Here is a 13,349-nt window from a genome sequence, read left to right on the forward strand (position 1 = left end):
CACAGTGGTGGTCTGCTCTGATTCGGCTGCAGTGTTGAGTAGTGTGAAGAAGGGCAAGTTGAATTGGGGAGACTTGTTGGTGGAGATGATGGTGCTGTTAATGGGATTGGAGCGGATGGGAGTGATGGTCATCTTTTGTTGTGTTCCCAGCCATGTGGGTGTGGAGGGTAATGAGAAGGTCGATGTGGTGGCTAAGAGTGCTGTTGAGGAGAGGGGGTAGATATTCAGGTCCCGCAGGGCCGCAGAGAAGTCAAGTCCTTGATCCGGGAACAAGGGCTCGATCTTTGTCAAAGGGAGTGGGATGCTAGTAGTAGAGGGAGGCAATTTTATGGCATGCATTGGTCAGTAAAGGAAGAGGTGGGGAGTATGGGATGTAGGAGAGATGAAGTTGTGTGGAGTAGACTACGGTTTGGGCACACAGGTGCCACGTTGTGGATGATAGGGAGACAAACGGGTATGTGTGATGAGTGTTCACCGGAGGAAACTGGGGCGCATGTGTTGGTTATTTTGTGAATTGTATGAAGTAGACAGGGAGAGGTTGTGTGACAGGGTTAGAGAGGCATGTTCGGGTGGTGTAGTGGGGGGAGACGAGAGGAGGGAAGTGGTGTCTAGGGGTCTATTTCACGTTCTTAGAAGAACAGGACTAATGAAGAGAATTTAATGTAGTTTTCCCGTGCCTGGGCTCCCAATCCAGTACAGTAGGTGGCGATGTATACACCTTGAAAGTTGAATGCGATCCGCCAACCCAATCCCAAAGAAGACGGGCTGTCGTGTGTGAGGAAGTTACTTGCTTCACTACAGCCAAGATGAGCTCATTTAACAACTTTTTGCTGAAGATTTCAGGTGAACTTGTTGGTGATCAATTGGAGAAAATGAAGTTCCTTTGTATTAAAGAAATAGGGAAAAATCGTCTCGAGAAGATGACCAATGGTTTACAACTTTTCACGGGTTTAATGGAAAGAAATAAACTTGGACCTGACAACACGGTATTTCTAGTTTCGCTTTTGAAAGACATTGGCCGCCTAGATCTTGCAGACAAAATTACCAACTGTGAAAGTCAATATGCTGGATCACCGAATGATCTTCCTAACGACGAGGAGCAAGGTAAATTAAGTGGTTATCCCCACTCCCGAATATTGATGGCAAAATGTTGACATAGCATAGGCCATTTTTTCTTGGGCTCTGACGCCTGTTTCAACACTTAAAAGGGAGGTGTTGCTTAGTCATTCTACAGAGGGAAGTGCCCTATGTCTTGTTGAATGTAAGAATGTATCAGAGATCATGACTTCATGTTATTTCGGGAACCGTGTCACAATTGCTATGAAAGATATTAGGCTACATTGTCACTATCTTTCTGACATGATCTCCCATACAGTAAATGTTTGCCAGTGTAAATCCGATATTTCCTCTGAGGGCAAATATGAAATGCAACTGTATGCCTCAGATAATGTATAGCCTACTGTATATAGTGCAGTGTGTTGGAAATATGACTTTTGTAGGGGACTTATTTACATTCCTTGGCATCTTCTCTCTTCCCAGCAAAACTTGACATTGCAACCAAAGTGATCACTGACAACCTTGGAAGGAGGTGGCGAGCATATGGCCGTAAACTTGGCCTGCCAGAGGCCAAACTGGACCACATCTCACAGAAGCACCCTAATGACCTGGAGGAGCAAGTGGTGGAGCTTTTGAAGGAATGGCGAAAAATGCAGAAAGCTGAGGCCAAAACAGACACTATGATAAAGGCCCTTCGCTCCTGTGATCAGAACTACACTGCTGATCTGATACAGACAGAACTTGAAAAACTTACAGCTAATGGTGGACAGTGAAAGTGTGACAAACAATATTCATCTCTTCTCAGGCCTCTGTTATTTTGTTATTTACTCAATGGATTATTTATTCATTGTTTTCACAGTGATTTTGGTACTTTTATAAGATTCAGTAAATCACCACAATTTGTTGGCAATATTGGTATACCAGTATACTCATGGACCAGTATAATTTTATGCAGAGTAGCCCAGTGCACTCTGGGTACATACATTCCTACTACGTACCTTAAGGGAATTTGGGAGAAACTTGATTGAACTATGGATATTATGAAATTGTATAGATAATGTGCATTCAAATTTGATATTGATGTATCCACTGTTGAGATTAGTAAAATTTTGTTGAAAGAAGTCTTTCCCTCAAGCTGGTAAAAATAATTGTCTACTTATTTAATACTTGTTTAGAATACTTAGCATTAGAATACTTATGTTGAGTAAAGCATGTTGTATGGACACATTTGGAGAACTGTATTGAAAGGAAGGATCAATGCAGATTAAGCTTTTGATTTCAGTTGATCAGATTTTTATTGTGATTTTCAGTTTGCAGTCTTGATGTTTTGAGGCAAATTACATTCTAACAGTTCTACCACTAGAGGTCACTCTACTCCTTCAGCGGAATGATCTTGAGTCCATCGGGAAGCGAGACCACAGGTGTCCAACTGTTTCTATTGGGGGGGGAAATGATCATTTTTGTTGATTATTTACTCATGCACATAAAGCTATGTCCATTGTAATATATCCTCCCACCATCAATCTCACAGTTATTAAGCTCTAGGTACATTAGAGCTATATTAGCTCTGGGGAAGAGGCATCCAGGAGGTTGTAACGAGGATGTATGAGCCATTCGAGCAGCCTCGGCCTATATTTTAATCATCCAAACCCAAGTACAGTAAGTTGTTCACTGTGACAGTACTCACAGCAGCCATACAGCCTGTTCAGCCTGTCGATGTCGTTCTTGCTCATCTGAGTGGCCTCGCCGAAAGACACGTTGCTGTCGGGGAAGGGCACCATGGTGGGGCGGTTGTTCTTCGAGAAGGCGTACCTGTAACCACACCAAATCACAATACATGCCTATTCAACAATGTCACTGCTGAAGGTACAATATAGCTTGGCCTGAATGACAGCTCACAGGAATGGATGGTGTATTAGCACTTGCAATACAATAGGGGTCCACTCCAGACATATTTGTAATGATTATAAAGACCTCATAGCTGACCTGTGGTACTGCATGACAGAGTTGTAGTCATAGGAAGTTCCCTGGTTCAGGGTGGCAATCTTATCGAATGCGTACTTGTACTCTGGAGAAACACGAGACAAAATGTTCACAGAGTTGATAGGCTGTGTTTCAATCTACTTCATGAGCAAAGTCAGTAAGGGGATTCGATTAAGATGGCCCTGGTTCCCGGGTGTAAAGTGATTGTGTTCATTTTGGAAACGGGCTGCCTCTACTCTGGCCAATGGCGAATTGGGCTCAAATCAAAAGTGAAGCGTGTTAGGCACGTGGAGTAATGTAAGATTCTGTGTTTTAACATGCGAAGGTGATTGCTTTTAGTAAAAACGTTTTGGGCTCTATTCAGTCCGTATTGCGGAAGTTCAGCATAATTTAAATGTAAAGGCAATATTCCTGTGTTATAGCGGAGACTGGATTCAGAGTAAACGCTGCATATGTCGGCTCAATCGGAAATGATCATGACATTTCTATCACTCAATCTATAATGCTTCAGCTATACCGACTGAATAGAGGCCAAGATCTGCCTTCCCAATGAAAACTAGTTTGACAATTCAAACATATATTTTATGGAAAAGAGATGTAGGCCTATGTTTCTGAACGATGCATCATGCTGCCTTGTTGACAATAAGTCAAGAGGCGCAGATTATGGTTCGATTTCAGCAGGTCATGCCTCCCCATCGATTATCCATTATATTGACCAGATAGGCTACTCCATTGGCCACTCTTAACTCTAGCTAGGCTAGGGGTTTGAGGTTAGGGTTAAGGCTAAGGCTAAATTCAGGAGTTAGATTAAAGGGTTAAGGTTAGGAAAAGGGTTAAGGTTAGGGGAAGTGGCAGCTAACATGCCAAGTAGTTGCAAATTAGCTAAATATAAGTAAGTAGTTGAAAAGGTGCTAATTAGCTAAAATGCTAAGGTTGACCGTGAGGAGATTCAAACACGCAATCTTTGGGTTGCTAGACGTTCGCCTTGCACACCCACCCCATCCACCCGACCAATCACCCTCCTTTCGTTTTTGCATTAAGTACCTTCTGTCTTATGTAACCATACCAAACATAAATTATCATACTAATTTGAGTGTCCCTGATTTGCATTTACTATGTTACGCCTAGTCCATGAGACCAGGCTGCCATTCTAGCCAATGAGAAGGCAGATACAAGTGTGACAACAGGGACAACTCTGATATAATGTGTTTTTTCTCAAAGTTGCCAGGAAGTCATGTGTCCTACGTATATCATTACACTAATAACAACCTAAGCATTACACAACTTCTATTTGATCAAATAAGCCACGCATAGCAAATAAGAAATTACATTTTTTGTTAACCAAATTCGACGCTCTCTCATTGACCTCCATACAAGAACTCGCCACATGCAGGAGAAGACTCTTCTCTTCCTCTCTGGCCTCCCAGTCCGGCTTCACCCAGTAACGTGACTGGCCATAGCCTGGTGCAACCCGGGGTAGCTTAATTGAATCCCCTCATTTGTAGAAAAGGCCATTCCTTTCAGCCAATCAGCATGTCCGAATGGAAATTTGGACTCTGGCCTATCCCACTGTAGGTTGGTTGTTAGAGTGGTTATCTTGTCAGCAGATAAAGAGGAAAGTTGCAAAAAGGATCAAAGTTGTTGATGACGATAAGTGGTCTAATAATCCCTCGTTTCTTGTTGGAGTTCGTTTCATGAGCATTGATGTGTTTTTGGGAGTTCCAGCCACCCTAGTCATAGACTGTTTTCTCTGCTACCGCACGGCAAGCAGTACAGAAGCGCCAAGTCTAGGTCCAAAAGGCTTCTGAACAGCTTCTACCCCCAAGCAATAAGACTGCTGAACAGCTAATCAAATGGCTACCTGAACTATTTGCATTGACCCCCCCCCATTTTTTTTTACACTGCTGCTACTCGCTGTTTATTATCTATTATCCATGCATAGTCACTTTACCCCTACCTACATGTACAGTACCAGTAAAAAGATTGGACACAACTACTCATTCAAGGGTTTTTCTTTATTTTTTCTATTTTCTACATTGTAGAATAATAGTGAAGACATTGACACTATGAAATAAAACATATGGAATCATGTAGTAACCAAAAAAAAGTGTTAAACAAATCAAAATACGTGTTATATTTTAGATTCTTCAAAGTAGCCACTCCTTGCCTTGATGACAGCTTTGCACGCTCTTTGCATTAATCTCAACCAGCTTCATGATAAATGCATTTCCAACAGTCTTGAAGGAGTTCCTACATATGCTGAGCACTTGTTGGGTGCTTTTCGTTCACTCTGCGGTCCAACTCATCCCAAACCATCACAATTGGGTTCTGGTCGGGTGATTGTGGAGGCCAGGTCATCTGATGCAGCACTCCATCACTCTCATTCTTGGTCAAATAGCCCTTACACAGCCTGGAGGTGTGTTGGGTCATTGTCCTGTTGAAAAACAAATGATAGTCCCACTATGCGCAAACCAGATGTGATGGCGTATCGCTGCAGAATGCTGTGGTAGCCATGCTGGTTAAGTATTCCTCAAATTCTAAATACATCACTGATAGTGTCACCAGCAAAGCACACCCCACACCATCACACCACCTCCTCCATGTTTTATGGTGGGAACCACACATGCGGAGATCATCCGTTCACCTACTCTGCGTCTCACAAATACACAGCGGTTGGAACCAAAAATCTCAAATTTGGACTCTTGGCCCAAGTAAGTCTTGGCCCAAGTAAGTCTCTTCTTCTTGTTGGTGTCCTTTAGTAGTGGTTTCTTTGCAGCAATTCGACCATGAAGGTCTGATTCAAGCAATCTCCTCTGAACAGTTGATGTTGAGATGTGTCTGTTACTTGAACTCTGTGAAGCATTTATTTGGGCTGTAATTTCTGAGGCTGGTAACTCTAATGAACTTCAAATCAAATCACAGTTTATTTGTCACGTGCGCCGAATACAACAGGTGTAGTAGACCTTACAATGAAATGCTTACTTACAGGCTCTAACCAATAGTGCAAAAAAGGTATTAGGGGAACAATAGGTAAGTAAAGAAATAAAAACAACAGTAAAAAGACAGTGAAAAACAGTTGCGGGGCTATATACAGTAGCGAGGCTGTAAAAGTAGCAAGGCTACATACAGACACCGGTTAGTCAGACTGATTGAGGTAGTATGTACATGTAGATATGGTTAAAGGGACTATGCATATATGATGAACAGAGAGTAGTAGTAGCGTAAAGAGGGGTTTTTGGGTGGCGGGACACAACGCAGATAGCCCGGTTAGCCAATGTGCGGGAGCACTGGTTGGTCAGGCCAATTGAGGTAGTATGTACATATGTACATGAATGTATAGTTAAACTGACTGTGCATATATGATAAACAGAGAGCAGCAGCGTAAAAGAGGGGTTGGGGGAGGCACACAATGCAAATAGTCCGGCTAGCCATTTGATTACCTGTTCAGGAGTCTTATGGCTTGGGGGTAAAAACTGTTGAGAAGCCTTTTTTTCCTAGACTTGGCACTCTGGTACCGCTTCACATGCGGTAGTAGAGAGAACAGTCTATGACTGGGTTGGCTGGGGTATTTGACCATTTTTAGGGCCTTCCTCTGACACCGCCTGGTGTAGAGGTCCTGGATGGCAGGCAGCTTAGCCCCAGTGATGTACTCGGTCCTCCTTTTCCTGTAGTCCACAATCATCTCCTTAGTCTTGGTTACATTGAGGGATAGGTTGTTATTCTGGCACCACCCGGCCAGGTCTCTGACCTCCTTCCTATAGGCTGTCTCGTCGTTGTCGGTGATCAGGCTACACTGTTGTGTCGTCTGCAAACTTAATGATGGTGTTGGAGTCGTGCCTGGCCATGTAGTCGTGAGTGAACAGTGAGTACAGGAGGGGACTGAGCACGCACACATCAAACTTATCTATTGCAGTAGAGGTAACTTCCTTTCCTGTGGCGGTTCTCATGAGAGCTTGTTTCATCATAACGCTTGGTGGTTTTTGCCTCTGCACTTGAAGAAACTTTCAAAGTTCTTGAAATTTTCGCGGATTGACTGACCTTCATGTCTTAATGTAATGATGGACTGTCGTTTCTCTTTGCTAATTTGAGCTGTTCTTGCCATAATATGGACTTGGTCGTTTACCAAATAGGGCTATCTTCTGTATACCACCCCATGCCTTGTCACAACACAACTGATTGGCTCAAACGCATTAAGAAGGAAAGAAATTCCACAACTGAACTTTTAACAAGGCACACCTGTTAATTGAAATGCATTCCAGGTGACTACCTCATGAAGCTGGTTGAGAGAATGCCAAGAGTGTACAAAGCTGTCATCAACGCAAAGGGTGGCTAATTTGAAGAATCTAAAATCTAAAATATATTTTGATTTGTTTAACACTTTTTTAGTTACTAAATCATTTCATATGTGTTATTTCATAGTTTTGATGTCTTCACTTATATTCTACAATGTAGAAAATAATAAAATAAAGAAAAACCCTTGAATGAGTAGGTGTGTTCAAACTTTTGACTGGTTTGATGATTGATTCCTCAACTCCTTGACTCCCATTTCTGAGTGTCAAGATTTGATTCTGCTAGGAATCGACTCTTAAGATTCAGTATTTTTGAAAGGGAGGCGACTGGTTAGTTGCAGTACTTCTGAGGGGTACACTATAGGCTGGTTGGTCACCAGGCAGACAGTTGGAACCGTTCACTAGGCCTATCTATCGGCAATAAAAAGCTGTATCTCGCAATGGAATGCTGTATCTTGCAATTTCTTGGCTTGCAACGTCTCGCAACTTCAGTAAAGCAGGGCATATCATCAATGAATAGGCTAGGATATTCTACATGCAACAGACCGAAGACTGAACACATGCTCGCATCATTAGCGAAGAGAAAGAGCAGGTGAACCAGCGTGAGGGAGAGCGGAAAGGGGCAAGCAGAAAGAACCATGCGCATATGTCTTGGTAATCTGTATCTCGCAATGTCTTGTCTTGAATGCCTCGTAAATTCACTAAAGTGAGAGAGAGAGATATGACGTGGTGCACATATGTGACATGGGATGCAATTTTCGGGGACCACTTTTGGCTCCTGAGTGCTACTTTCAGAACTGAACTCTTAGAAAAAAGGTTCCAAAAGGGTTCTTCGGCTATCCCCATAGGAGAACCCTTTTTGGTTCCAGGTAGAACCCTTTTTGTTCCCGGTAGAACTCTTTTGGGTTCCATGTAGAACCCTCTGTGGAAAGTGTTCTTCGTGGAACTCAAAAGGGTTCTGCCTGGAACCAAAAAAGGTTATTCAAAGGGTTCTCCTATGGGGACAGCCGAAGAACCCTTTTAGATTCTAGATTGCACCTTTTTTCCTAGGAGTCTACTGGCTAAAAACTATACAATAGTACCTTCATCAATAAGTGCATCGATGATGTCGTCCCCACAGTGACCGTACGTACCCCAACCAGAAGCCATGCATTACAGGCAACATTCACACTGAGCTAATGGGTAGACCTGCTGCTTTCAAGGAGCGGGACTCTAATACGGACGCTTATAGGAAATCCCGCTATGCCCTCCGACGAACCATCAAACAGGCAAAGCTTCAATACAGGACTAAGAGTGAATCCTACTACACCAGCTCTGACGCTCGTTGGATGTTGCAGGGCTTGCAAACTATTACAGACTACTAAGGGAAGCCCAGCCGCGAGATACCCAGTTGGGCCTACCAGTTGAGCTAAATGACTTCTATGCGCGCTTCGAGGCAAGCAACACTGAAGCATGCATGAGAGCACCAGCTGTTCCAGACGACTGTGTGATCACGCTCTCCGTAGCTGATATGAGTAAGAGCTTTAAACAGGTCAAAATACACACGGTTGCGGTGCCAGAAGGATTACCAGGACGTGTACTCGAAGCATGCGCTGACCAACTGGCAACTGTCTTCACTGACATTTTCTGTAATACCTATACATGTTTCAAACAGACAACCATAGTCCCTGTGCCCAAGAACACCAAGGTAACCTGCCTAAATGACTACTGACCCATATCACTCACATCTGTAGCCATGAAGTGCTTTGAAAGGCTTGTCATGGGAAAGGCCTGATCACAGACAGTGAAAGGCTGGTCATTTGAAAGACTTGATCACAGACAACGATGAGACAGCCTACAGGGAGAAGGTCAGAGACCTGGCAGTGTGGTGACAGGACAACAACTTCTCCCTCAACGTGATCAAGACAAAGGAGATTATCGTGGACTACAGGAAAAGCAGAGCCGAGCACCCCCCATTCTCATGGACAGGGCTGTAGTGAAGCAGGTCGAGAGCTTCAAGTTCACACCCCAAAAATTGTGAAGAGGGCACGACCTACACCTATTCCCCCTCAGGAGATTGAAAATATTTGGCATGAGTCCTCAGATTATCAAAAAGTTCTACAGCTGCACCATCGAGAGCATCCTGACTGGTTGCATCCCCGCATGGTATGGCAACTGCTCAGCATCTGACCGCAAGGGGCTACAGAGGGTAGTGCATATGGCACAGGACATGACTGGGGCCAAGCTTCCTGCCATCCAGGACCTCTATACCAGGCAGTGTCAGAGGAAGGCCCTAAAAATTGCCAAAGACTCCAGCCACCCTAGTCATAGACTGTTCTCTCTGTCAGGACCCAGTGCGAGAAACAGTCACTAATAATTGGCAGAACCCAGAAGATGAGGCAGACACAGCAGTACTAGAGATGGTGGTTTAATAAAAAAATAGATATCTTCCAAAATACAAAAGAAAATCCACAAAGTGGTAAAAACAGCAAGGGAAAAAACAAACCTCAAAAGATCAATCCAAAAATACACGAGAACAAAACCAGAGAACCTCTGGAAAATTCAACAAGAGAAAAATGTTCACAAAGGCTGGGGCTGGGTGCTAACATACAATCACTGAGCCAGGAACTGAGGAACACACACAGGGTTAAATACTATCAAGGGAATGACTTACAGGTGCAAACAATAATTAGGGCAAGAAAAAACAAAAGGTACAAAAAAGGTGCAAGGGGGACATCTAGTGAACAAAACCTGAACAGTCCTGGCCAAAACCTGACACTCTCTGCTACCGCAAGGCAAGCGGTACCGGAGCGCCAAGTCTAGGTCCAAAAGGCTCTTTAACAGCTTCTACCTCCAAGCAATAAAACTGCTGAACAGGTAATCAAATGGCTACCGGGACTATTTGCATTGACCCACCCTTTTTTTAATGCTGCTGCTATTCGCTGTTTCTTATCTACGCAAAGTCACTTTACCCCTACCTACATGTACATATTACCTCAATTACCTGGACTAACCAGTACCCCGGCACATTGACTCGGGACCAGTACCCTGTATATGGCCTCGTTATTGTTCTTTTATTGTGTTGCATTTTTTTCTTCTGTTTTTATATTTTTTACTTTAGTTTATTTCGTAAAGGTTTTCTTCACTCTTATATTTCTGAAAAAAATCGTTATTGGTTAAAGGATTGTAAGTATAGCATTTCACGGTAAGGTCTACACCTGTTGTATTTTATTGTATTTGATTGGGAAAGGTGGAGTCCATCAGAGGGACTAGGAGTGGTATGATGGGCTCAGAAGCCAACCACTCAGACGGCTTCAGCAGCTACCTGTTTACTAAACAGAAATGAACAACAACTGTAATATCATCTATAGGCCTCAAATTTGGAGTCTAAAGATTACACTAATGTTACAGCTGGATTACACTAATGTTACAGCAGGCTTACTGACAAGTCATATGCAACACCAAAGAAGTCACACATTGAAAAACCCAGTGTGTATTGTTATAATTATCAGTGAGATAGAGGCACTCCATTTCTTATCATTAGAAATGAATGTCAGTGAAAGGGATACAGAATAAAGGCATGGTATCAAACCATCAATGATGTTCTCCCAGGCGACACGGATGTGGTTGTCACGGTCGCTGCGTGTCTGCTCGTGGTTAAAGCCCAGGGCGTGGAGGAGCTCATGCTGGACGGTGCTGTGGTACAGGCAGCCCTGACGGGCCAGAGACACAGTCTGGGCATTACCCCGACGGCCAACATAAGAGTAGCACCTGGGAAGAAGAGCAGAGGAGGGTCAAGGTGTCCCAAATCCAATGCCAGAAATAAGGCCTTCACTAATCATCTAGTTTATTGTAAAGGTTTTAGGAAACCTCAGGGTAATGGGTTCATAAGCGATGAATGGTGGTGGGGATCACCTGACAGTGCAGGTTTGCAAAAACAACTATTGTATGGATTATGATCTTCAAAGGGAAATTCAATGAACTATGTGTTGATGTGACAATATAATTGTTTAAGGATGTTATTGAAATTCTAGAGCTGAGGATATAAGGCAGCGGAGGATCGAGGCAGACCATTAAATCCAATGCCAGAAAATATCCAAATTATGTATGTAGTCAGTTCAGTAATGCTGCGTTCGTTATCAAGTGGGAGGTTGGAATTTACCAGTTGTGAAGTCATGAATACAGTAATCCCTCGTTTATCGCGGGGGTTACGTTCCGAAAATGACCCGCGATAAGTGAAATCCGCGAAATAGAAAACTTTTTTTTTTTTTTACAATTAGCAACTATTACATGTATACAAATACAGTGACTCACGTGTAGGCCGTTTCGTCGACATTATGGGTTTAGGAGATGTTCGAAATTACAAGATAATTTGTCCAACTTAATGTAAATTTGCCAAGCTGTTTTATGTACGTACACATAACTGCACGAGACGACAAAATGATAGCACAATTCGTAGCATGTTTTGATACAAGAAGCGGGAGTGAGTTTTTAGCGAATCAGAATGCAGAGCACAATGCACCAAAAAAAAAAAAAAAATGCATTATGAAAATCCGCGAAATAGCGAATCCGCGATAAGTGAACCGCGAAGTGGCGAGGGATCACTGTACACCAGTTCGATGCATTTACAGGCTTTGAACTCGTTGAGAAACCCTGATTGGCTAATGGCCAACAACTTGTGTATACCATCAACTAAAAGTGCAGATATCATGCTTGTAAACTAATTATAGTGTTCAAAACCCATATTAATCGATTGCTTTTTATAAATAACGTTTTGTCGTCTCCACTTCCCACTTGGTTACGAACGCAGCATAACGTTCAGAAAACTTCAGGCTAATGAAAGATAAAGGTAAATCATGAAGGATAAAGGAAACGGGCAGGTTTGCAAAACAATTATTGTATGGATGATCCTCAAAGGGAAATTCAATGAATAATGTGTTGATGTAATATTCTAAGTGTTTAACGATGTTATTTAAATTCAGGATCACCCGCTGCGATTCTCAATGCTGAGATAGTCCCTCTCGTTCTGGCGCTGGAAGAAGCGGATGCAGGTGGTTTCGGCGAAGGAGTCAAGACCACGCTGGATGATGGCTACTTCGCGAGATGCTGTTGTAGAGATCAAATTAAGAACAAGAGATAGTAAAATTATTGTATCGCTTGTACAATATCTCAATATATGAAATGAAATGTACATGTAAGTGAACACTTACAGAAGTGGTTGGCAATGACGTAGGGCACCCAGATGTTTCCGTCACTGTACTTTTGCCACATGCACCCGCGGGCGGTGCAGGGGTCAGCGTTCTTCTCCGAGGGCATGGCAATGTCACCCATCAGAGTAGGCTCATCGGCTTCGGGGGCTTGAGAATAAAACACGTAGAACAAGTGACTCTGAGGGCTAGTCAAAAAATGCTCTTTAATCCTTGAGCATTGAACATAGTGCCAACTTACTGAGATCCCTGTTGGCTCTGGCCAGCAGCTCACCAACAGAGAGCTCAGCAGAAGTGTCTTCCTCAGCAACATTCTCTGTAAAAAGGACATCGGATCCATTAAGTCTGCTAAATCATGACATGACATTGTTAATATTTTTCATATGGTTGGAAATGTGTGATAGTGCCAAAATAGTTTTTATTCTTCTCACCTTTAGACTTCGGGGAACAACATGAAATAAGACAGACAATGACAAAGTAGAATACAAATGAAATGAATGTAAAGTGTACAAACTCATAAAGAACACATTACATGAATATATTTATTGTGTGAAGTTTTTTTAAGGTCACAGCAGGGATGGACAAAAATGACAAAATACAATTACAAAATAAGACCAACAAAATAAATGACAACATACGTTTTCATTATTTTAGCAAGTAGCCCCGTTAACAACAACATTCTCAGTAATGGTTACAGAAATGTTTTACTTGCTATGACTGTGATTGTCTTCTTTATCTACCTAGTTGAATCCACTACCTGTAAGTCGCTCTGCATAAGAGTGTCTGCTAAATGATTCAAATGTAAATGTACAAATGAACAACTGAAAAGCAGACC

The 13,349-nt window shown here is 42.7% G+C and overlaps 2 protein-coding genes across 2 annotated transcripts; one reads left to right on the forward strand and one right to left on the reverse strand.

The window, feature by feature from the left end:
• The first annotated feature begins 697 nt into the window (after window positions 1-697).
• Window positions 698-2,177, forward strand: LOC139576252 (FAS-associated death domain protein-like). Its single transcript, XM_071402079.1, has 2 exons — window positions 698-1,104; window positions 1,540-2,177. Exons 1-2 carry the CDS (start codon window positions 807-809, stop codon window positions 1,827-1,829), a joined length of 588 nt encoding a protein of 195 aa, XP_071258180.1. The 5' UTR covers window positions 698-806; the 3' UTR covers window positions 1,830-2,177.
• A 155-nt stretch (window positions 2,178-2,332) lies between these two features.
• Window positions 2,333-12,829, reverse strand: LOC139576251 (high choriolytic enzyme 1-like). The gene is made up of 7 exons (XM_071402078.1): window positions 12,756-12,829; window positions 12,518-12,664; window positions 12,296-12,413; window positions 10,900-11,078; window positions 3,043-3,124; window positions 2,744-2,868; window positions 2,333-2,491 (listed from the first exon to the last, which is right to left on the reverse strand). Coding segments are annotated over exons 2-7 (627 nt in total). The 5' UTR covers window positions 12,639-12,664; window positions 12,756-12,829; the 3' UTR covers window positions 2,333-2,489.
• Between the last annotated feature and the right edge of the window lie 520 nt (window positions 12,830-13,349).

Source organism: Salvelinus alpinus, chromosome 5 (assembly GCF_045679555.1).
Source record: "Salvelinus alpinus chromosome 5, SLU_Salpinus.1, whole genome shotgun sequence".
Lineage (NCBI taxonomy): Eukaryota > Metazoa > Chordata > Actinopteri > Salmoniformes > Salmonidae > Salvelinus > Salvelinus alpinus.

What these genes read in the sequence shown, in the direction of transcription:
- LOC139576252 (XM_071402079.1), top strand. Translation starts at nt 807, where the DNA reads ATGAGCTCATTTAACAACTTTTTGCTGAAGATTTCAGGTGAACTTGTT. An exon ending in TCCTAACGACGAGGAGCAAG is followed by an intron (nt 1,105 to 1,539) that starts GTAAATTAAGTG and finishes CTCTCTTCCCAG; the next exon opens with CAAAACTTGACATTGCAACC.
- LOC139576251 (XM_071402078.1), bottom strand. Translation starts at nt 12,638, where the DNA reads ATGGGTGACATTGCCATGCCCTCGGAGAAGAACGCTGACCCCTGCACC. An exon ending in AGCATTGAGAATCGCAGCGG is followed by an intron (nt 11,079 to 12,295) that starts GTGATCCTGAAT and finishes TCTTCTTCCCAG; the next exon opens with GTGCTACTCTTATGTTGGCC. An exon ending in CTGGGAGAACATCATTGATG is followed by an intron (nt 3,125 to 10,899) that starts GTTTGATACCAT and finishes GTGTTTCTCCAG; the next exon opens with AGTACAAGTACGCATTCGAT.